At 42.4% G+C, this 25,389-nt stretch overlaps 1 protein-coding gene across 1 annotated transcript; it reads right to left on the bottom strand.

The window, feature by feature from the left end:
• On the bottom strand, nt 1–10,826 carry LOC108788226 (deoxyribonuclease gamma-like). Its single transcript, XM_018557964.1, has 8 exons — nt 10,704–10,826; nt 8,767–8,855; nt 8,349–8,438; nt 6,473–6,585; nt 4,790–4,902; nt 4,086–4,243; nt 2,250–2,343; nt 1–81 (listed from the first exon to the last, which is right to left on the bottom strand). The coding sequence occupies exons 1-8, from the start codon at nt 10,824–10,826 to the stop codon at nt 28–30; spliced, it is 834 nt and encodes a 277-aa protein (XP_018413466.1). The 3' UTR covers nt 1–27.
• Nucleotides 10,827–25,389: the final 14,563 nt, after the last annotated feature.

The following is a 25,389-nucleotide window of genomic DNA, read 5'->3' as shown; positions in this document are numbered from 1 at the left end:
CCATCGTTGTTTCTTTCCAGCTTTCCCTTAGATTGGTTTTAGCTCTACTTCCACTGGGTAGTGATCGCTGACAGCCAGAGCCTGCAAAAAACATATAAATGTAACATCATTAAATGGGGTTTTACAAGCTAAGTATGAGATTATAACGTTGATTCTATCATTCTATCATTCTAATACCTCTAATGAACAGATCTTATATTAACCATGGTAGGAATGAAACAAAGAACTGACTAATAACAGCAGCCTGTAATGCATTTTGCTGAAGTGAGCTGCTTGAGATCTTAAAAGAATGGGGCTTCCTCTGCCATGATGGAAATTTCAGTTCACACTGCTGCAGCAATTCTTTAGCGGATAGGCAAATAAGCTTCTGAAAACTTTTTGCAAGAGTCCCTTGAGGAAATGGGGCTTCAGTGACCTCCGAAACATGTTGGATAAAGCAACGGGCATCATTCCAAATAAGAACTAATACACTTTAGATTTTTGACCTTAACAACCATTGATGTGGTGCTCACTATGGTTTATACAGTTGGGGGTCAATTTATAAGCCTGTCACAAGGCCATTGCACAACGAATATGTTCACTGTGCAAAAGTATGCCAAAACGAATGTTATTTAGTTTTTCTTTACAAGGGAATTAATTTTTTTGTTTTTTTAATGTAATATCACATCATGCCACTAGACGGTGCTGAGGAGCATAATAAATAAATACTTATTCCCTATGTGCCTTTTTCTCCATCCAGTGGCCATAATGTATTAACAAAAAAAATTAAAGCATTTTATATCCTTGTAAAGAACAAACTAAATAACATTCATTTTGGCATATGTTTGCACAGAGTAAATGTTCTCAGCTATTTGCAGACCACTGAGATGCTCCTGACAGTGGCTCCTTTCCTTTCCAGGGTCCTATGTCACCACTCTTGTGTGTGCTAGTAAGCTGTGTGTGTGTCTACATACACACAGACACAGCAAAGTAAGACACTCCTCTTCTCCCTGCTCCTTCCTTCTAATCACTCCACCTCCCTTCTTCCTCTCTTCCCCCAGCTGGTAGATGGATAGCTGCTTAAGACTGTGGTCCCTCTGTGATCTTGTACTGGCCAGGAAGTTCAGGGAAGCTGAGCTGAGAGAGTTGGAGCTGTTTGGAAACATGATGATTGTAAGTACTTACAAAAATCTAAATAAATACTTTCCTGGGCAATGTATGTTTAATCTGGATTCATTATTAAAAAAAAATTTTGAGCGTTTAATACTACTTTAAGAGGAACTGAACTCTGTCCAAAAGAAGTGAAGGCAGAGGGCAAGTCTTCAGTATTGCATGTGGCCTCCCTGCAGCTGATCTTTTCCCTATTACTGACCATGCCTTGTTTTGCACTGTATCTATGTGTAAAGGCGGCCATCTTGCTAGAGGCAGAACTTTCCTTCCTCATCTCAGAGCCTCCAGCAAGGTGAACAGTGTGCAGCACAGAAGCAACAAATCTCACTCTCAGGCTAGGCTTACACTTAGGCGATTCAGATGCCGAGCTGTTTTTGTGCGGTTATCGCGCAGTTTTCAATGCATAGAGATGTCTATGGGACCCAACCCGAGTGACAACCGCCTGAAAATCGCTCCACAGGCGAATTCGTCCGCGCAACAACACGCAAAGGTGTGAACAGACTCCATTGACCTTAATGTGAATCTGTGTTTTGCGTGATATCGCGCGACCCAAACCGCGCGGTAAATCGCCTAGCTGTGAACCTACCCTCAATCTCCTGAGACTAGAGGAGTCAGAGACAGCAGTACCATAGATGATCTCACACTGCAGATACACAGCAATGAGGCTCCAGACCTAGGAGGGCCTAGGCACACTCACATACCAGAAAGCGCTCTGCTATTTTTCAGAAAGAATTCAATACAAAAGGCAAATTGTACTTAGGCACAACTTACATTTCGGATGTTCCCTATAAAATCGCAAATCTTCTCTTTTCGAGTTCTGGTCTACGTTGAAGGAGCAAAAGATGTATAATTTACCTTCCCTTATTCTTTGTTAGTAGTATAGTTTTTATTTCCCACCACGGGCCCGTTACTTCATGAAAGTTTGATTTCCAGTGTATCCAAAAATGAAAAGCAGACATGGAAAAATAGCTTTTCACTTTATATATTCACTATTGATTTCAGTCCTGGCCGGAGTTCCGTTTATGAGTGAAGTGCAGAAGTCCTGATTGTATTAAAATACTCCGTAAAAATGTTGTCGTCCCCACCCCCCCTTGGCTCACCTCCTCATCTGTCAGCTTATACTCGTCTTGGAAGTTAAAGGGCTTGGCGGAGTCTGGAACGATGTGCTGGATGAGATCCTCATGGACAACTATGCTAAAAGGCAAGAACCACAAACATTCATTCAACTAGTATGCAGGTTTATAAACTGACGGGTTTATATGATTTTTAAAAAAAAATATTTATATCACATTTTTATTTTACAAATACAACAATAAATTGATAATAGAAAACATAAAGTGTTATAAAAAATGCAGCACATCTCTGCAATGCATGCTCATTCCTCCATGTTTTCCCTTTAACACCTTCCTGACCAGCTCACACATATGCCGTGGCACCAAAGTGAGCTTTTACGTCTGGCCACCACATATATGTATCCTCTGTTCTGTGCTGGAAGTGCGCTAACTGTGCGCTCCTAGCAAGGTCTCCGACAGCTCCTGGTCACTGTTTACGACTGGGAACCAGTGGTGGGCATCTGATCGTCTGATTTCTGTGATTGGCTGTCACAGCGATCAAGTGATTGGGAACCCCTTTTTTTTTTGCATTGATTGCAACAGACACAACAAAACGCAGTGCCGAGATAATGGAACTCCTGCATGTATATGTGTGGCAAGTGCATCATCAGTGGCCTTCCCAATAGCACAAAAGGAGCAACAAGAACCATGAAAAAGACTGGTAGAAAAAGGTGACAAAGTACAGTACATACTTAGAGCTGTGGTAATGCAAATCTGATTTAAAGGCCCAATGCCAGCCAATGTTTTTTGGGACAGAACGGGCAACTGATTAAAGCCCTGTCAGATTTTTACTATTGTCTAATTTCCTGTCAGGATAGGAAATCAGGAGAAATCTTTCTACGAAGCACATTTCACCATAACACGTTTTCAGTAAGAGCCTCGGGGTTCTCTCTGGGTTGGTACCTCTATTAGGTTATTACTGCCACTGGATTAAGCTGAGGAGCATAGGACTTAACTTTACACTATACTGTACACTAAAGGAGGGGGGAAGTCAGGGATCTGTGAAGGCCACTTGAGTTCCTTCACACCAAACTCATCAAACCATGTTGGCTTTGTGCACAAGGACTCATTCTGGAACAGAAAAGAACCTTCACCAAACGGTTCCCTCAAGATTGGAAGAGCACAACTGTCTATAAAGTCTTTGTATGCTGTAACATTATCAGTACCCTCCATTGGAAAATTCTAAACTCAGTAAATTTGAAGGGTGTTCACATATTTTTTTTCTCCATACAGTGTATTTAGAAATTTTTTTACACTAACACAGAAGTTGTATACATCAGTCCCTTAGTGTAATAAACATGACTAAATAAAAGTATGTGAACACCCTTTAAATTGACTGAGTTTAGATTTTTCGAGAGGAGGGTACTGTTAATGTTACAGCATACAAAGACTTTGTAGACAATTGTGCTCTTTTCTGTTCCCGGAAGGCTGTGTCCCTGAACACAAAGCCAACTACTTAAAAACATGGTTGGATGAGCTCAACCCTACTGAAGACCTTTGGGATGAATTGGAACACCATTTTTGAGCCAGGTCTTCCCCAACATAAGTACTTGACCTCACAAATACTCTTTTGGCTGGATGGGCACAAATTTCCACAGACACACTCCAAAATCTTTTGGAAAGACTTCCCTGAAGAGTTGAGGCTGTTATAACTGCAAAGGGGAAGGCGGCAGTTCCATATTATTGGCCACGGTTTGGCCAATGTCCTACAAGCTCATATAGGTGTGATAGTCAGGTGCCTACAAACATTTTCCCATATACTGAATATCTTGCTGCGCTAAGAAAAAACAGTGTTATGAATGCACATTAGATGTATTTTTATACCGATCATAAGAGTGGTCCGTAGTGTTGCTGGCTGTCGTGTCTTTGTCATCTGTGATCAACCAATGGAAACTCTTATCGCTCCTCAGTCTAATTGTTTTCATCTTCTTCCCAGAGACGTAAGATCCATCCGCATTGAAATCTCCCAGTATCATAATATTCTGCGTTGAAAAACAAAATGTAAAGCAGAACTCTAGCTACAAATATCCCAATAAAGTAAAAATCACATTAAAAGATAAAATAGAAAAAAAAAAGCTCCTGCTACAATATTTAGCTTTAATCTCGAGATTTTTCCTGCGGTCTCATGGCCAGGATCATTCAAATCACTTCTGATCTCAGGTTGTCCAGGACCTGCTCCAGCCTGTGACTGGACAGTGAAAGAAGAAGCAGAACAGTGGTAAGCTCATCTCTCTGTCACTCTCCTTTCTCCTCCTATCAGCATGATCCTTGTTAGCACATGAACTTACTGGCTCCTTGTGCTACTTCTTCCTCTCATACTGCATGGCATGGTATCATCGCATGTAACATGCTTTCCACAATGCAACAGTGTGAATTGGCCCTGAATGTTTGGTTTAGATGGGCGAGTACTTTCTTCCATTGGTCCATTAGATACAAAACATGATACATTGCCTTGCCTGGAGATCTCCTATTATAAACTTTATATTATGTTTCCAGTCTGGTTTGCTTGGACGGCAGTGCATTATTACCGTGGTGCCCCATTTTTCTTTCACGTCAAGGTACACATCGTACAGCTCGTCTATCTCCCGCACGGAGTCTTTGGGAGTCGTGTGGATAGGGAGGAGGACAAAATCTTCCACAGCTGGAACGAAGATAAGAGAATATCTTATCAGGACAAGGACCAGCTATGAGCAGTAACATTTCATCTCTAATGCCTAAGCGCTACTACGTTCAACAGGAGCAAGCCCATTGTGTTCAATGACCCCTGTTCACATCTGAGTGTTCTGTCGCTTGTAGCAAAACGGTGAATTTGAATACTCGAAGAGTATATGAGCTTCTTATGGGGTAGAGTCAAGCATTTTGGACTGAATAGACTTCAATAGGAGCATGCAATGCATTTTTCACTCTTTTTTGGCCTGCTAACTAGTTTTGCATTAGCTAAAAATAATAATCCGAAATGCTCAATACTAGGGATGAACTGATACTAGTATCGGTATTGGTGCTGATACCGAGTAATTGGGCAAGTACTCGTACTCACCCAAATGCTCCTGAAAGTTATCCCAATACCGGAACATCCGGTATCAGGAAGCTTGGCTGCAGGTCATTACACATTGCCTGGCTTCCTGATTGGCCGGGAAGCCTGCTCCAGGCTTCCTCTTCACCTGGTCACGAGGGAGCATGGACCTGGCTTCCTGGCCAATCAGGAAGCCAGGGGGTGGGTAATGACTCATCACACGGCTTCCTGATTGGTCGGGAAGCTGGCCAATCAAGAAGCTGGGCAGCGAGTCATTACTCGCCCCCTGGCTTCCTGATTGGCCAGAAAGCCAGCTCCATGTTTCTTCGTCACCTAATCAGGAAGCCGGGCGGCGAGTTTTTACACGTGGCTTGGCTTCCTTAATGTATCCAGTATCAGTATCCAGTACTGGAAAAAAAATATCAGTACTCATACTCGATACCAAAAAAACGGTGTCTGTGCATCTCTACTCAATACTGAGATGTGCACAAAACTCCTTTATGAATGTTTAAAAAAACGCCCAAAGATACAGCTCAAGTGTGAATGGGGCCTAAGGTCCCTGTAGATGGCTCAAATTTCAGCCATTTCCTGTTGAGTCAGTCGAATGTTGGCCCTGCCGGCTTGACAAAAGTCAAATGAAACATAAACTGAGCCGGGTGGCAAATTATCGGCCAAACACAGACGGCGTCCTATCAGCACATAGGAGAGTCGGACGACATCTCTCACATACAATGCTCTCCTGCAGTCCAACACGCCCCATTGGACACTGCTCTAATCAGTATCCACTCTATGTTCACTGAGCAGAGCTGTTGATTGGAGCAGCGTTCAGTGGGGGGTGTCAGAGAGCTGGGATGCTGCTTGAGATGCTGTGTGAGAACAACAGCCCAACTCTCCTAGTGCTGCCAGAACATTTTTTTTTTTTTTAGTTTAAAAAAGCAGAACATTTTTTTTAATTCTGGCTGTACCACTCAGCAGATAAAAAAGCACAAAAGAGGCAAATTCATTCCTGACTGCATTACAGTAATACATTAAGAGTGTTCAAATGGGCATTAATGTCATGTCTAATTAATTGAATTATTAATTAATTTGGCATTTTCTTTTCATAATATTTAATACAAATCTCTAAGCACGGTAACTGTTGTCTTTCTACTTTCTATTGAATATGAACTGTCATCAGTAATTCTTTATATTTACATACCGGTCTCTTTTGATTCAAATCTGATGATAAAAGGTTCACGTGCAAAGACATCCTCATCTCCAGGTTGCATGTCAGCATATTGGTACTGTTCCTTTACCCTCACCAAGTCTTCCCTGAAAAGAGCATAAAGCCTAACTACAGATGGTTGTGATGGGTTTTGACATCTTAACATTTTACTCTATAAATTTAGTTTTGAATAGTTTAGAAAAGGATCTCCTGTGTCCCCATCGGCAAGATTTCCCTTCACTTCCTGTGTCACCTGCTATGTGTAAAAGAGACAGGAACTCCCTATATGCCCAATGCAGTCATACATCCCAGAGTTTCACCCTACTAAAACCTTTCTACAAAAATGTTTAAAGACAGCTGTATTAGGGTTATAGAGTCATTGTGTGCAATGTCATTAATCATTTTGTCATATACAATATCATTATGGTTATTATTATTATTGTTACTAGGGATGCACCGATACTAGTTTTTCGGTATCAATATTTTTCTTTTGGTCCCCACTGAAACCGAGTACTGATACAGGTACTACTGCTAGCAATGGCCGGCTTCCCGGCCAATCAGAAATCAGGGCAGCGTGTCATTACCGGCCGCCCAGCTTCTTGATTGCCTAGGAAGCCGGCTCCATGTTCTTTGGCTGGCTTGATGCTGATTGGCTGGGAAGCAAGCTTCCCAGTCAACTAGCATTGAGCCGGCTTCCCAGCAAATCAGCATCGACCCGGCTCCATGTTCCCTCACGGCACTGCTGGTCAGAAGAAATCTCCCTCTGACCAGAAGTTCTGGTATCGGGGGTAAGTTTTGGAGCATTTGGGTGAGTACGAGCCCAAATAATCAGTATCCGCACCGATACTAGTATCGTTATCGATGAATCCCTAGTTCTTACTATTATTATTATTATTGTTATTACAACTACATCTTTTACCCCCCAGCACTGCTCAGTAGCAGTGCTGACAATGCTGACAGTTCTCCTGCTATCTATTATTGATTCAGACGTCCTTTATATTACGCTCAATTACCTATTTTTTCAGCTAACACCGCCGACTGTTGCAGAGTTGGTTAGCCAGGGGGCCCGAATCAAAATTGTGCTATAGGGCCCCATTGTTTGTAGTTACGCCCATGTCGCCATCATTTACAAAACAAGAAATACCAGTTTTGGTCATGTTCACAACTTGGTACTGGTACAACAAATCGCTCTGCTGGTAACTGCGATGATAGACATGGGACAAATGTAGATAAGCCATCTTGTCTGTGTGCAGTGGCATTATTAACATGTTAGCACTGGCTTTAACATTGCTGACCTCCTTGCCACCTGTCTCCTTAAAGGGACCCTGTCACCAGCTTAAAAAATGGCAGGTAAAAGTCAACTATTTTGAATGCTTTTGCCTTCCCAAAATGCCTTTTGTTATTTTTTTGCCTATGCCCCTCGAAACTTGCTAGGGAATTAGGCTAGTGCTGCAGGAAAGGACCCTTGCTCTCTGTTGAGTCAGGGCTTGAACTCTCCAGTCAGTAGGGAGCATAAGCTTTGTTGATTGCAGAGTTATAGGTCTGATTCAGCAGGGGCATGTTGGAGCTCTGCAAAGAGACTACTGCTTCCACTACTTGCTTCCAAAGACAAGGTTCCACTCTCTAGCTTGCTGGCAGAGGACAAGCTTTTACACCTACATTCACACCTTTTGCAGTTTTCATGCAAACTTGCTCCAATGCATTTTAAACTCTCCCACCCCCTTATTACACAAAATCACGGTATAGTTACAGAAAACACAAAAGACATATGAAACATTAATCAATAGAACAATGAAACACCCAAAAACTGGCGCTCAAAGCCTAAATTAACACATTTATGGATAGACCCACATACAACAATTTTACTTACCGGTATAAAAACAGGTATTGTTCTTTATAATCACTTCTCCCCAATGGTTGACTTATAATGTACTGGTATGAAGCTCCTTTTTCACCCGTACTAGTGGAATAAATCAGACACTTTAATTGCACTAAAACATATCACATAAAAAGGATATACATATGTGATAAAACAAAGCACATGGAATTTTTTTTTAGCTACAAACGATTGTATTCAGACATTTTAGGAGCAAAGGCTGCAGTGGCTTATTTAAGCACAGTTAGGCTGACCATACACCTTGGGGTCTATTTATAAACAATTCAAAGAGACATTGGCCCTGCGTATCTCTTTGAATGTTTGTTTTGTGTGAATATTCTTGTAGAAGGTACAATGATGGCCATACCCAATGTAAAACATCATATTTTAGCATTTTAACCCTGACACTCACCTGTTTAGTTGCTCCACAAGCTTTTTTGCAGCTTTCTCTTTGGAATCAAAAACTTCCAGAAGTACGATGATGTCATAACGTAATATAATCTGCAAAGAGAATGGAGACTGTCATTCTTCTTCTTATTATTATACAGGATTTATATATAGCGCCAACAGTTTGCGCAGCGCTTAGTCATTTCTTCGTCTTTACATTACCGCTATAAGGAAAAAACCATAGAGACACAAAATGGGCCCCCATGTGCATTACCATATATGGGCAAATCTATGCCTCCCAACATCTCAATAAAAACTAATCAGGAACTGTACGTTCCTCAAAGACTTGCTAAAACCCAAACTAAATCTGTCCATGTTTGGCTACAACCACACCCATTTTGCTAAGCCCGCCCTTAACAGCATTCGAAATCGGACAGCTGATTACCTACGTCAGTTTTTAATTTGCTGTAAATCCATTGAAATATGATTTAAGATTGTAATCTACGAGTTGCAGCACTTAGCACAGCGGTAGGCAAACTCGCCATTTCAGCTATGGTGGAACAACGAATCAGATGAGCCATTGAAAAACTGACAAGTTTAGCTAGTACCAGTCCCTGGTGTGCAAAATGTTTGCCGAGACCCCTCACTTCTCATACAGGGACATTCAGCAGTCTTGCTTAAGAGGAACTCCATCCCAAAGTGGAGCAACAGGCTGAAAGAGAACAGCTCAAACATGTCTCAGGTCCTGAAGCCTGAACATGCCCAAATGCTCCGGTACCTACCCCGATACCGGAACTGACTGTCAGTTCTGCGAGGGAGCTTGGAGCCGGCTTCACGGGCAATCAGAAAGCCGGGTGGTGGGTCATGACCCACCTCATGGCTTCCTGATTGTCTAGGAAGCCGGCTTCACGCTGCCTAGGGACACTGCGAGGCAGTCTGGCTTCCTAATTGCTCAGCGCATAAAGCCAGTGTGCTTTCGATAGAATACTGGCTTCCCAGGCAATCAGGAAGCCGGATGGCGAGTCCTGGCTGGCCGCCTAACTTACAGATTGGCCAGGAAGCGGGGCCAACGCTACCTCAGGATGCGGGTATCAGTACTTGTTATTGGCGAGTATCGATAAAAAATATCAGTACTCGAACTCGTTACCGAAAAACCGGTATCGGAGCATCACTAGTTAAGGTATTAGAATTAATTTTTAAGATTTAAAGTGACATTAAACCCTCAGATGTTTTAACATAAAACAATACTGTAATGTGCGCCTTACTGTAATCCATGGTTCTTTCCCACCTCTTTGCTGCTCTTCCTTTTAAATCCGTATCTCTTCTCATGCTGGGCAGAACTTCTGTTTTGCAGCAGTCTGCCTTGTGTCTGAAATGGTGTCTGTGTGTAGGTTCACAACCTGAGCCAGCACTACAGGAAGAGGCACTCAGCTGCAAAGGAAAGTTCTCCCCCAGCATGAGAAGAGATAAGGATTTAAAAGGAAGAGCAGCAAAGAGAAGGGAAACCATGGATTACAGTAAGGCACACATTACAGTATTGGTTTATGTTAAAAAATCTGAGGGTTTAATGTCACTTTAACTCCTGAACTAGTGGGAGAGCTAAAGTAAACTGTGGAGGTCTGCTCTAAAGTTAACCTGCTGCTTTGCATGAGCAATACTCAGGTTTACGTTAAGGAGTAGCAGTGGGTTTGAGTCTTCAGAAAGCAGTCAGAAATGGGCAGATTTTACTCTTTTTATTTATGACCAAAGATGTTTTAGGTCATGGATTTTGTATAGGGAAGATACAATCCAAAAGACATCTGCTACTGTTGAAAGAACAGCCAATTGGAAGCAATGACCAAGAATTGCCCTGAACTGATACAAGTGTCATAAAAAAACTGCAAAAAAGGAGTTTTATCATACATTTAGATATGTGAGGCCTGGTATTACTACATACTGTACATTTGTCTTTGTTACACCCACCTTTGTGAGAATTGGGAACACATTGCAGTCTGTACATTTCTTCAGCCCGAACCTCCTTACATTGAACGAAGCAATCTTTATTCTTTTGGCCCTTATACGATGAAAACAACATAGCCAATCCATTTGTACTTTGCTCAAAGTGTTATAAACCACAGTTCACTCTTCCTTCACACAACTTTATCATTGAACTGAAAGTGAAAGACGACTATTCTGCCAAAACAGAGATAAGCAAAACAAGTATTGTGTAACAAAGGAAGGCTAGGAACATGTCATGCAAACCGTCATTTCTTTATGCAATATCTTGCAGTGTCAATAAATGATCTTCAATAAAATACAGTTTTTCATTTATGACGATGGTGTACTAAAGGGGTTTTTTCAACCACACAGCTAACTTCCTGCTTAGTAATCATACAGAAGATTACTTAAAGTAGTTCTTTACTTATATTTACTTAAAGTAGTTCTTCTTTATCTTGTCTTTTATTCCTTTAAATGAGACATTTTGTTTTCCAAGCTATGTTGCTGAATGAATTGTGACAGTTGACTTGTCCAGGGGCAGCCGTAATATTCCAATAGTTAATGTCTCCAGGGTTTAATTTTTTAAAGGATAGGCTGAGGCACCTGAAAACTTCTTATACCTCTTAGGGACTCCAGCACTGAAATCCACGTCAGTCTGCCCAAAATAATTCTCAGAGATGATAACTGTATCATCCATTAAAATAATATTTTTTTCAGGGACTCCAGTGGAGAGATCTCTGCATCTCAGTTCCCAGCCCCACCTACTGTTTGTGACCATGGGCGCATCACTCTCTTGCACTTGTGGAATTGCAGTAGGAGGAACGGTATTCTTCTTACCACTGCAGAAAAGTGAAACTCTATAGTTGGGAATAAGGGGAAAAGGGGAGGGGGGGGGGATGGACTGAGACCCCCCAGAAGAGAAGCCTCATTGCTAAAGTCAAACACAGAAAGTGATTCCCATCATCAGTATCTATGCATGACCAAAACATCAGTACTGGGTGCATTGGTCTTTTAGGCCTCATTCACACTGCTCAGAGCTGGCCCGTACAGATCCGTGCGGCGTGCATGGCCATATCGGGCCGCTCCTGGGAAGGACAGGTGCTGCGTGTGATTGTACGCAACAGCCTGTTCTTCTCTATGGGAGTATGCGGCCGTACGCCCCCGTAAGCTCACCCGAACTGCACATCCGTGCGGGTGTCCGTGCTCGGACGCAGACAGGATCCATCCTGTCGCGTCTGAGTACGGACACCCACACAGATACACAGCTCGGGTGAGCGTACGGCTGTGTACTCCCATAAAGAAGAACAGGCTGCTGCGTACAATCACACGCAGCACCAGTCCTTCCCGAGAGCGGCCCGATACAGCCATGCACACCGCACGGACCTGTATGGGCCAGCTCTTAGCAGTGTGAATGAGGCCTTACAGTAAATTAATTTAAAAATCCAGCACAGAGAGTCAGTCCTTTTTCTAATCTTTGAAGCCGGTGGGTGGATCTGGAAACTCAAGTGCAGAAACCACCCAAGTTCCCATTAAACATATGAAGTGAATAGGTGATTCAGATGCGATCCCATCAAAATATCTACTTTGGATGGGCTGATGTCTTCACGACTCTAGTCATGGCGAAGTTGCATCTATGTAGTTACATCACAATTTGTGTAATGTCTTCCCTACTGCTGTCGAAACTGTAAATGTCACAGCGTCAGCGCCTGTTTGAAAGCTGTGGAAAATAAATATTTCGGTGGTGTGCGATTCTTTTGTAAGTCATTAAATTTGAGTTGAAGTGTGAAAAAGCAGCCAAAGCACAGTCCTCTCTCTGCCTGGTAAGAAGATTATCTTGTCAGTTATGACAGGCAGAAAAAAATAGAGTTTAATCTGAGCAATTACCATGGAAGTCCACCTCTCCGATAAGCGAAGCAGAGCCATGAGATAAAAAGCTATGTAAATAGCTGTTTATGAGGAAATTGTTCTTTATGTCTGAACAGGTGTAAATGTACTTTTTTTTTTTTTGCACTTTTTTTTTCATTGGGGAATTTTGTACTTGCTACATGACAAACTACAATGACATGTTACAACATAATTCTATTACAAGTTGAGTGGCATTATGGGGTAGTGAACACAGTTATAGCCACAGTATGCTGTGTAGAATCAGGTTGGCAATCTGTAAGGCCCCTTTCACACGGGCGGTCCGATCACGCCCTCCTGTTAGTTTTTCAAGCAGCCCCGATCGCATACTTAATGCTTGTCTAGGGGCAGCCGCTTACCCCCGACTCCGGCCAGGTCTGAAAAAATAACCATTTCACCGGCCCTGATCGTTCTGGATCTGGGGTAATCTGATGTAAATGGACACATGTCCATTTACATCTGATTCCCATAGACCAACATGGGGTCTGTTAGCTTCAGACGTACATGGACAGGGCCGGTGCTAAACTATTTTGCACCCTTGGCAAGACCAGCTACTTGCACCCCCCAATCCCAATCCCCCACCCCACACATGCGGCCCCATTCTCCTGCCGGATAGCTTCCACAGGCGACAGGTAGATTAGTTTGCCTCTAGTGGCAGCACTGGCCCTGGACACGGATGTCACAACAGCAATTTATTTTGGATAATATTTTATATTGAAAAATATTGTTGTGGGCTTTTTAGGTACCCAGAAGATGAACCCAGACACATGTATGGATGCAACTTTTGGGTATCTAAAAAATATGCAACAATTTTCTTCCTTGTTCTGCTCTTTGTTACAAATAATCAATCAGTCAATCATACATAACAATGCTTATTCCAGTGTAGCTAACTGACCAAGTTGCCTATTGTGTATTTTGAAATAGAATTTAAAAATTGTTGAAATTTGGGGTATGTGCAAAAAGTACAGTAGAGACCTGTGTTGGGTTTCCCACATTTTACACACTAAGGTGTTGGGTTTAGTCCCGTCAGTTGAGATCGATGTGGTAAAATGTACGAGCTATAATACATTGTTAATACCATTCTTCTATAAGATGTTATTTTATTTATTATTTATTACAGGTATTTTTATAGCGCTGACAATTTACTCAGCGCTTTACATAGTTGCACATTCACATCAGTCGCTGCCCTTGAGGAGCACACAATCTAAGGTCCCTATCTCACATGCATACAGGGCGGATTTAGACGGGAGCCAATTAACCTTCCAGAATGTGTTTGGAGCCTGGGAGAAAACGGGAGCACCCGGAGGAAACTTATGCAAGCACAGAGAGAACATGCATACTCCTTGTAGATAGCACCCTAACTGGGATTTGAACCCAGGACCTCTGTGGTTTCTGATAACGTGTATTTTTGAAGGCGTGGTTCCAGCCTCCAGTAAATAAATAAATCATTTGCAACACCGCACTATACGTGGCAATGGCATTGCATTTTTAAATGGTGTTTTTTTTTACTGTAGCTACACATTTATGAGATCACTTCCGGAGCATCTTGGTAGCTTCTCATTCACACAGGATTTGGGCTCTTATGTTATCTTTTGCCCTATCTGAGGCTTCTGCTTTTTGTTTGCGGTTATTCTGCCAGTGCTGAGTGGGCAGTTTAAGCCCAGGACGGCCAGATCCTGGCCTCCCAGAAACTTGACCACCTCTCCTTGCTAAGTTATTTTGCCTCCTACCTAGCAGAAAAAACCCACATAAATAACCTAATTACTGGTCTGTAAATCACGCAGAACCATCAATTGATGAATGCCAATGACTTTCTTGGCTTTAGAACAGCTGCCAGACAGAAGATATGGTGTTTTGCAGACCTACAGCAAGTGTTGGCTCTAAAGCTGTAGATAACAATTTCAACTGAGCTTATATCTCCCTGCAACATTAATTGCCCCCCAACATCTACACTCAGTGGGCAGAAAAATGGAAACCCTGTAACTGCAGCACAAAGGGTCTCACTCTCTTCATCTGCATATGTGGAACTGCATAAAGTGGGAAAGACACTGGATTAGTGTGATCCTAGTTCATTTTATTACTTCATTGCTGTGCTATATGAGTATAGGCCAATGCCTTGGCTGGCGCTCGTGCAGAAAGTTTCTTGGGCAAACTCACCGGCCCAAGAACGTTCAGGAAGCGACAAAGAATATAACATCTGCTGTGCTTGTAAATACCTGAAGATATAACACTGATATACATTGCGACATGGGGCTCCAAGTTCATATTATCCGGAAGCCGGCGGAGAGGTGAGTACCGATCAAAAAAAAATTCATCGTTAAAAAAATTAACGATTAATCAAGGAATTAATCGTTAAGTTCCACAGCCCTACTTCTCACCCCTGAAAATCAGTACAGAGAAAAACTTTTCTTTCAGAATAGAGCAAGCAATATGTCATCTTTTTATGCTATGTGAATGGGACATTGTAACAAGCATAAAAAAGGTGTTATCCCAATTTGGCTGCAAAAGTGGAAACACTCTTCAAGGTTAACAGCTTCCCTGTTCAATTAAGCTTTGAAAATGAAAGAAAGAAGCTGATTGGTTGTCATGGGCAACTGCTCCAGATTTGATAAATTCCCCCCTATGTGTCTTTACAAACGCTCTGTAGGACGTTGTGTTTCCTACTAATGCAAGATCGTAGAAGGGAAGCTTCCCATTGCATCATGGGGGCTGAACTTTTCTTAAGACATGCCAAGGAGATGAAGTGACAAGATAAGAAAAAAAAAGAATTTACATTTCCATATGTATAACGCAGAAAAAATGTAAAGCTAGCCATAGATTGCTCAAATTTTGTCTGATTTCTGCTGAATCGGCTCAAATTTGAGCCACCTGGCTCCACATAAGTCAATTTACAAATGAACTAAAACGGGTGGAAAATTATTGGCCGAACAGTGACAACATCTTACCACCCTGTCCACGCAATGGTGGTAGAAGTAACCAATCAACTAGCTGTGCACAAAAGAATCAAAGTTTCCATATAAGAATCTAAGAAAACTTTTTAAAAACATATCAATATAATATATACACAATTTACATTAAAACAATCATAGACTACAATCTCAATACAAATGAGTAAACTAAATATGACATAGCAGTCCATCACAGGAGTGAGCTAGTGACTACTTTACAACACACACAGGGACAATGGGGAACAAAAGTAGCCTCCCTACTAGAAGGAAGGACAGTGTCAGCACTAATTCAGAGATGATTTGAGGATCTACAGCCGAGTGATACACAAATAAGATACATTTCTGGTAATAATTACTGTGCTTGAATGTATTTTTCTGATTTAACTCCTTTAATGTCACTTTAACTATACATACATTTTAAAACAATATGATAGTCACATGGAAGACATAAAATAACTATTCCAGTGGCTCCAACATTTCCAACAATGGGAAGTAAGCCTCTTGTCTTTTGCCATTGGTGCGACCAAGTCACTTTAGCTCATTATAGACATCCAAGATGCAGTCCTTTTATATTATGTTCACTAGGTGGCAGTAAATGATAACAAAATGTCTAGGGATTGAGATTCCTGGCTGCTTTTCTGAGTTTTTATATAAATTGATCAAACAATTTAAAAACAAGCTGCTGCAAAAAAAGCACCACACTCTTTGGAATGAAAAGCTTGAAATGTTTAATGCTGTACAGAGGTGTGAAATGATCTCTTCTAATTTATTTGTTACAACTGCGATACATTTCTGAGAGCTTAAATCATTAGCAATGGACTTAGAGCATGTGTATGAGTTCAGGATAATTATTCATCCCTTGAAATATTCATTTTTTTCTGTATTTTAATGCTGATATCTTACAAGAGTGTGTACACAGTAATATGTTTTTGCTTTGGAGATCAATAGGTTATTGAGAAATATTTTCCATGTTACATAGTATTTGAGGTTACATAGTATTTGAGGTTGAATAAAGACATTAGTCCATCAAGTCCAACCTAATCATGTGATGGTGATGGTGGTATTATCCAGTGTAGTTGTTGGTCACCCACAGACAGCCTAGATTAGGGGTGGTCATATGTTTTGGCTTGTTTTGGAAGTCATAGCTGTGGCTGTCTTGCAATGCCTTATGGGATTTGTAGTTTCACCACAGCTGGATGGCCAAAGTTTGACTACCCTTGGCCAGGGCCAGATTTGCTCTCTGCTGCCCCAAGGCCGGGTTACTTAATGTGCCCCCCTCCCCGTCAAATTTCCCCCCAGATGGCGGGACGGCAGTGTTGGTTGCCCGCTCTACATTTAGCCCTGCTTGTCCAATGTATATATATATATAATCTATCTATCTATCTATCTATCTATCTATCTATCTATCTATCTATTATCTATCTATCTATCTATCTATCTATCTATCTATCTATCTATTATCTATCTATCTATCTATCTATCTATCTATCTATCTATCTATCTATCTATCTATCTATCTATCTAACTATTTATCTATCTATCTATCTAGCAAATATAATAAGTTGTTCCTATTGTATAATTCCTCATCTGGTGTCTCTCAAATAACAGCACAGGCTTTTCTTTTAACCTCGACAGGTCGCCTACAATCTCAGCAGCTCCTAAGCCATAAGAGTCATGGGGGCCCCTCCATGGATGTCAGTTTCAGGACATTCCCGTGTCCACCTGGGAACCCATGTTTACTTAACAGTGTTTTCAGAGCAAGCACTGTGACTGAGAATGGTCTGTGTTACACGTGGGTGTCTTCACATGAATGATCAGTTTGCTGCATCCAGCCACGGAGTCCTGCCTATGGCATAATAGTCCCAAATCAGCCCTTGTTATAGGCAGGCAGATGTTTGCGCTTGCAGGGAATTGATTGACTTCTGTGTTAGCACAGCTTACACCTTCCTTTGTCTGCGGCGTGTAAGGGAGGCACCTATACAGTGGCTCCAACGCTTTGAGGGATCTGTAGCTGTGCACCTGAAAAAGACAAAAGCTAGAACAAGGATTCTCAGGCTGGGAAGATTGCTATGAATAGTACAGAAGACTGTCTGGACTTTTCTCTATTTTCTCTTTCTAATTCACATTATTGGGTAACGTGTATAAAATATAAGTAACAATGACACCTAGTCACCTCTTACCCTCAATTTGCCTTTTGCCTATAATATAAAAACTAGAGCGGTATACAGTATATGTGACAGAGGCCTTGGGGAAACCACTGGCCTAGAGAGTGGTAATTGGGTTGACTATCAGGCCTATCAGATAGGCAGTTGAAGGAAGCACACTGTCAACTACCCTTACAGTGGGACCAAACACCCCGCCAGGACTGCAAGGGCTAAAGTAGTATAAACTCTCAATATTGCCTAACAAAGTATTTCTTACAAATTTGTGTCCAAGCACTTACAGTCATTGTTGTTGCAAATGCAACATCATATTACTGATATTCTGATACATACTGATTTCTATTGCTGACATTCAGAGACGTAGTATTGTCTTCTGGACACTAGATGGCGCTGTGGTGCAATGTTGGTCTCTGTGCTTGTGCATGTTTGTGTATGATTAATATGTTTTCCTGTAAATGTTGTATTACTATATACTGTACATTGAATGTCCTGCTAAGCAAGAGAAACTTAATTAAGCATTCCTCAAGAGCTCAGTGCTTCATCTAAACACATAACCAAACAATTGTATTTCCGAACAGCCGGACTGGTACACTGTAGTATATTAGATTTTTGTTCTTGGGTTTAGATATACTTTAAAAACAATTGTATACAGTGAGGCATGATGCCAAACATCCGGCATGATGATGTTCACTAGGTCTGCCCTCCTCCAGTTCGTGTCCTCCCTCCTCCAATGCTGTGTGTAAGCAAAAGCCTCCTGGGACATTATTATAAGTATTGATATCATGCCAACAGCATACACAGTGCTTTACATACTGCACATTCATATCAGTCCCTGACCTCATGGAGCTTACAGTCTGAGGTCCCTATTTTACATGCATACAGGGCTGATCTAGACAGGAGCCAAATAACCTTCCAGCATGGCTTTGGGGTACCCAGAGGAAACCCACACAAGCACAGGGAGAACAAGCAAACTCCTTGCAGATAGTGTCCTGCCCAGGATTCCAACTGGGGACCCCCAGTGCTGCAAGGCGGAAGGACCACTGTGCTGCCTCTATATGTGATGTGCTTATCCCAGTAGGCTACAGGAGTGGGGTACATGGCATTCTCGCCTAGGTGAGAAATGCAGGCAGGGGGGTTGGGGCTGGCTGGATCGGATAAAAAGCAAATAAAAAATAAAAAAAGACAAAAGTCCATTTACCCTATGGAAGGAAGCGGGGAAAGATTGTAATGGAGGAAAGTTTTTTTTGAGTACAGGTCTGCTTTAAACAAGACTTGTAACTGCTCACTGTAGGCAAAAGTCTGGTGAGCACATGCTCAAAAAAAGGAGGAAACGATTATATTAGTGAGAACAACAAATGGGGCTGATTCTGGAGAAGAGAAATTAATTGGGGCAGCACAGTGGCTTAGTGGTTAGCTCTCCTGCCTTGCAAGCATTAGGGGCCCCCAGTTTGAATAGCGGTCAGGACACTATCAGCATTAAGATTGCGTGATCTCCCTGTGCTTGTGTGGGTTTCCTCCGGGTACTTATGTTTCCTACCACACTCCAAAGACATGCTGGTAGCTTAATTGTCTCCTTTCTAAAATTGACCCTAGTATGTGGATGTAAGATAAGGGGTAACTTAATTGTCTCCTGTCTGTAATTGACCCTAGTATGTGCATGTAAGATAGGCACTGTAGATAGATAAGATAGGGACTGTAAGCTCCTTGTGGGCAGGGACTGGTGTGCAGGGCCTAAGCTGGGAGGGAAACTGGGGGGGTATGTGCCGCGATTGCTGCTTTATGAGGGGTGGCACTGGGTGTGTGGATGGGGAACTTCTCCGTTGGGGGGGAGCAACTCTGAGCCTTTTCCCGGGGTGACAGAATGTCTAGCTTTACCACTGCTGGTGTGAATGTACAGTATGTAAATTGTTGCTGCTATATAAATACCAATAATAATAAATAATTACACTTGCTGCCAATAGCTTTCATTCTATGGAAGAATTAAACAAGAATTTTGTAAAGATTCCAATCTTGTGCTCATTTTTTCTCCTCCGTTCTTAATTAATCGCCCTGTACAGTCTCCTGATTGAACTACGCCAGCACGGCTTTGAGATTGACAACGGTTGGAGCCATCTTATTTTTGATCCTAGAATTCCCGATAATAGATTTTCTTATCTTCTGCATAAAATAACCAATTTTTCTCTCCCATAACTTGTCTTTCACGGTTCCGGAACCCCGTGTTCCTGTGCTTATCAGACCTTGACAGTGCATGCACTCACATGGCACAGGCGAATGGGACCCCCTCCGATCTGTGGTCTCTGTTCACAGTTCAATCTTCCCCACCGGTGTTTTTAGAACGGGGAAGTCTCTGTTTAGTTTATTGCTTTTAAGATACAGATGTTTGGATGGCCGGTTCCATTCCAAGGTTTTGTTCCTTGTTTCATAGTGTGCTACTAGCATCAACATCCCTCCCCCTCAAGCCTTTGATACTGTACAGCTCCCATCCCAATTATGTGATGTGTGTACATATGAATTACAGCAAAGATCAGGGCCTTGATGTGGTTACCCCGGGATGGGAGGCTTGGTCCGACATCACAAATAAAAGCTTCAGTTCCGCAGAGAGTGGATTTAGGGTGGGATTCTAACCCCAAACCTCTATTTTCCCATCTATTTTAAGCCATTTCCTTTTTAAATGTAAGGCGCAATTAAACAGTCGGTAGCCTGCAAGCTCCTCTAGAACTTCAAGGAAATCGTTTTTTTTTTTAATGTGGTAGATTCTCCAAGCAAAAATGTGCCTTTCAAGATCATCCTGGCATAATTTTTTTTAAGAGTCATGATCATGTTTTAAAATGTAAATGCAAACATTTCCTCTAATAGGGTTGAACAAGTTTAAAGTGATATTAAAGTCAAAATGTTTTTGAGTTATTTCAAATGCTGATGGAATCACTTACAATGCGCCTCCTTGATGTTTAAAAGTTTTAGTTTCCTGCAGAATCAGCTGGTCCCCTGAGCACTGGTCCTGAAATCCTGTTTCAGGCTCCACTCAAACCTGAGCCTCTGATCGTGCGTATTCGGCTGTACAGATATGCGCGGGGCCACTCTAAACAGGGAATTGAATGCACTTCAATGTCCATCGTTCACACCATTGCGGGGGCTGCACGGTACGAAACCGTGCAGCCCCCGAAATAATCTGGTGGATTCCGCACGTTCGCGGCTATTTCATAGCCGCAAACGAGTGGCATCCGTGTGGATTTAAAATTATGAGCATTTTCCTCCCGCACGGTCTTGCAAACGCTATGTTGGAATGCAGCCTTAGGGTGGCTCCTTTTCCTTGCCGGGTGGGAAGTGAAGGGAATACTATACTATAATACATTTATCCATCAACTTACCCCCCTGGCACCCCCTTTAGTCTTATACTCTCCTGGCCACGCTTCTGCCAGATCTCCACTGAATGGCCTACTGGAAGCCACGCAGCTGAGACTGTAAATTTCCACAGCCAGTCAACTCATTCATTAGCAAATTTGCAGAAAAAAATCCCATTCATTCCTATAGAGAAGCCATCCACCATTAGTAATGCACATTAGATATCCCCCTCCATAGGAATAAATAACTGTGTCTGGGAATGTTTGTGGCCACACACTGATGATCTGGTAGGACCCCGTGGGCAAGTTAGTATAAGACTTTGGGTTGGGGGGGGTACAGATGGGATAGGGGAGGGAGTTCAGTTAAAACAGGGGTGGGCAACTCCATGGAGCTTCTAAGGGTCACTAGCAAAGGGCTCAGCATCACATGGACCAAGGTGGCACGGGCGTCCATCTATCGCAGGGGTGGGCAACTGTAGTCCTCCAGATGTGCTTTAACTACAAGTCCCAACATGCATCTGCCTCAGGGAGTCATGCCTGTAACTGTCAGAGTCTTGCAATGCCTAACGCATTGTAGTTCCACAACAGCTGGAGTTGCCCATTCCTGAGTTAAAGGATAACTGGATATCCTTTAGGTACTTCTGCTAGTTCTATATAAAATTGCATTCACATTTTTTAATGAATAAATAAGTGGATGGGACACTTTTTTTCTGAATATCTTCCCGGAGTTCCACTTTACGGAGCTTTGTTTGCTTATATCACGTTATCATGTTGCTCTTTTGCCTTCGCACCATGGAAATCTCACAACATGGAGGAGGTCCCTTGGAACCACATCATACGTTGCCTTCATTTTTCCAAAACACTTATCATGTGTTCTTCATCTGGTTGTAATGTAGCAGAAAAACTGGCTACAAGTTTTCACTTCCAGATGAAGAATAAAGGAGGAAGGAAGAGATTTTACATCCCCCTGATCCCCTTATTGGCCACTCGCCTGGGACGCTGGAAATCCGAGAGTGTATGATTACATCATTAGCATTCATGGCAATTGCGAGCCCATTATGACTGCGACATTCTGGAATTCTCTCCACTTTAGTGTTCCGCCTGGAAGGACCATTGTATATGTAGGGAAAAAGTCCTGTGGAAAAATGTTTGAAAACATTAAAATGACGAATAGAGGGGATCTATGGGCTACCCAGTCAGGGGTCACGTTAACATAAGTAGATTTAAAAAACAGTGTCCTAAAGCTGATGGCTACCATTGTGCTGTATGCGGTGCTGGAACAAGATTCTCTGGAACCCAAGACCAAGATGCCAATGTGTGCTCACACCCCTGGCTGGAATGTTATCTATATTTATATGTTATTGGAATGGAATCTTATAAGGGCAGAAGGTGCGTACTTTGGCCATTTCACCATGGGTGCTAAAGGACCCTGGGCCGGCACTGATCTGCCAGAGCTGTGTATTTATAAGCAGACACAGATAGACACACAGCCTCACAATGCTGAATGGTCTTTTACTATTGTGAGTTAAGATCTGGGCTGTGGGTCTGTGTGATAGAGCTGCCGGGGTCCTATATGTTTACTAGCAGCCCGCAGCTCTATCACTCAGCCCTGCAGTGTTGATCATTCATTTATAATAGTAAAGGAACAGTCAGCTTAGAGAGAGGGCAGGGGTTCAATGATAGCTGTAGCTCCAAGCACAGGAATGCCCATAAATTAGGCTTCAGACTGGGGTACAGCTACAACTAGAATTAACATAAATAAAAAGGTGCTTTTAAACCACAATGGGGCCACCAAACAAAACGGGACCAGATGCTATATGCACTTGGTCCCCTAGGGGAACAAAAAATAAAAAGTTCTTCTTTAATTTATGAAAGGAGAACTATGTGGGGAGTGATTTACACTCATCCTCATAGTTAGAGCCAACCTGTGACATTAAAACACGCTGGCTCTATTGATCGGAAAGTGAGCGAGCACATACCGTCACTTGCTCACTTCCCAATCATCTCCTTGCAGAGAGCGGTGACTGTCAGGCACTGCTCCCCACAGGGATTCCCCCCTTCCCAGCTCCGATCCTCCAGCGCTGAGTGGAGGAACGGACAGGGGATGGGGTGGGCACAGCTGGCTCTGCCTCTAGATAGGCAGAGCCCGCTGACAATCAGCCAGCTGGGTGGATCTCGACAGTATTGACAGGATCTGTCCCGGCTGCTGCCCTCTCAGTATATAGCTCGCTATATACTGAGCTTTGGATCACGGGAGGAGGTTAGTATATGTCCTCCCTTGACCCTAAAGAGAACTATGGAATAAAAATGTTACCCCATAGTTCTCTTTAAAAGATGCATGCTCTTGGGGACACCTTAGATCCCTTGTTCAGACTTTATACATTTCTAAAAACCCATCCAGAACCATTTTCAGACATGTTTAAAGCCTGAAGAAAGGATGTAAGGCATCTCAAAAGCACGGCGCAATACTTTACTATTTCCATGAATACGAAAGTGCTGCAGTAGGCAGTTTGACCTGACAACTCAACGTGGAGACCTTATCATGGGAGCCCCTAAAACATAAAAGAACCTCTGATTACCTACTGAAAAGTAAACATTGGATTCTTGTGGACTGAACCTTTAAGGTATGTTCCAAGGTGACAGAACAGTGTAGAGAAAAAAATACTGTTACATAAGCATCTGCAAGTCATCATTTGTACACGTATGCATATATCTCAGGGGAGAAAAAAGTCAGCTACAGGATCAAAAACAAGATTAAACCACATCTGTTTGGGCTTAAGCGACATTGTCTACATAGTTCAAAGTTGTTTCCCATTTGCCTATGAAAAAAAGAAAAATCCCAGCTGTTTTTTATCTCAGATTTTTAGCCACTGACGGCGTGTTTTCATTGGCTGTCTGGTGGTGTTTCTGTAGCGTGAGCTCATTATAGAGGCAGACCTATGAAAATAGCCCCATTTTCTGCATTTCTCGCGGGCTCCTGGGACGGCCTTGGGGATATGTTGGGGTCAAGTTCAATTTTTGCGAACAATCTATTGTCATTACTTCAATGAATTGGAGATTGCAGGGGGCCTTTCCAGTCGTGATCTACAGATTTAAAAAGATTAATGTCTTGGTGGGAGGTTGTCGTTTCCTTCGATCAGATCCAGAACTTTAGAAGAGAAATGGTGGCTAGTCGTGTTAAATAATACATCACATTAATCGTTTCACTACTCTGCAAACCGGAAGGATAACCTTTTTTGATCAGTTCTTGTTTTTTTTGTTTTTTGTAGCCTTCTTGTACTCTCAACTGGGCATGTGGCTAGTGAATGTGAAAATTGTGGAAACAAATTAGCTAATTGCTGATCAGAAGCTGACTCGGGGTGGTATACATATCCTTCTCTTCAGATTGCTGGTGCATAGTCATGTACCTTGCAATATAAAAGGCAGAGTAGGTCGTAGACAAGGTGACTGGCCTACAGGGAGGGGATTCTGGAGCCAGTCCACATTTTCAAAGAGATATCTCGATATAAAAATACATATTCACGTGATAAGCTGCAGCTAGCCCCACTAAATGCTAAGAGGGTGGCCCCTGGGCAAGGCCAGCACAGGGGCATTAGAGGTTTCTCAGGTGCTGTGGTATGTGAGGGGTGGCTGATGTGAGGCTTTACTCTAATGCTAGCCAAACACGGCTTGAATTTTGGCCAATTCCCAATAAACTGGATGAAATTTGAGGGAGAAGGACCTATAAGTGGGATTGCATAGGGTTGAGCATGCTACTTGTTTGCTGCTTGGTCACATCTTTTGAGGTCAGCTTTAAGGCAGGACCTTAAAGTTTAAAAGTTTAAAGCAGAACTCCAGTATTGTGTATTTTGTCCTTCCCCCCGTAGATGTTTTTTAAAAATATTTTTTTTAGAAAAAAGGAACTGTAGGGATGAAAAGTGACATAATATACCCACCTTTCCCCTGAAGCACCTAGGTGTGGCCATCCATACCAAGGCAAAATCTAGGGAATGTTGAATAGCCCAAATCTCGCTGAGGAGATGCTCCCACTACTGTGCTTCAGGGTCTGCTGATGAGATTTGGAGTGCTCACCATTCCCCAGGCTGTCATCGGCAGGAGGATGATGTCACCCCCTGCACTGACGAAGCTGGAGGAATAGTGAGTATAATATCTAACCTTTCCCCTATAGACCTTAAAGACCTATTTATGGACTTTTATGCTGCATTTTACCAAAGTTGGGGGAGGCATTAAAAAAGCAGCCTTTGCACAATGTTTTATCCTGGGGTCTTCTGATGTCTTTGTGTCTTCTTCCTCTTATTCCTTCGGGGGGGGGGGGGGG

The sequence above is a fragment of the Nanorana parkeri genome, unplaced genomic scaffold (assembly GCF_000935625.1).
Source record: "Nanorana parkeri isolate BGI_ZX_2015 unplaced genomic scaffold, ASM93562v1 scaffold314, whole genome shotgun sequence".
In the NCBI taxonomy this organism is placed as follows: Eukaryota; Metazoa; Chordata; class Amphibia; order Anura; family Dicroglossidae; genus Nanorana; species Nanorana parkeri.
This window is presented reverse-complemented; position numbering and strand designations above follow the sequence as displayed.

Excerpts from the sequence above, each read along its gene's own strand:
- LOC108788226 (XM_018557964.1), bottom strand. The coding sequence starts at position 10,826 with ATGGATTGGCTATGTTGTTTTCATCGTATAAGGGCCAAAAGAATAAAG. Across the intron at positions 8,439-8,766 it reads CTTGTGGAGCAACTAAACAG|TACGGGTGAAAAAGGAGCTT; the intron begins GTGAGTGTCAGG and ends TTATTCCACTAG. Across the intron at positions 4,244-4,789 it reads AAGAAAAATGGGGCACCACG|AATATTATGATACTGGGAGA; the intron begins GTAATAATGCAC and ends TTTTCAACGCAG.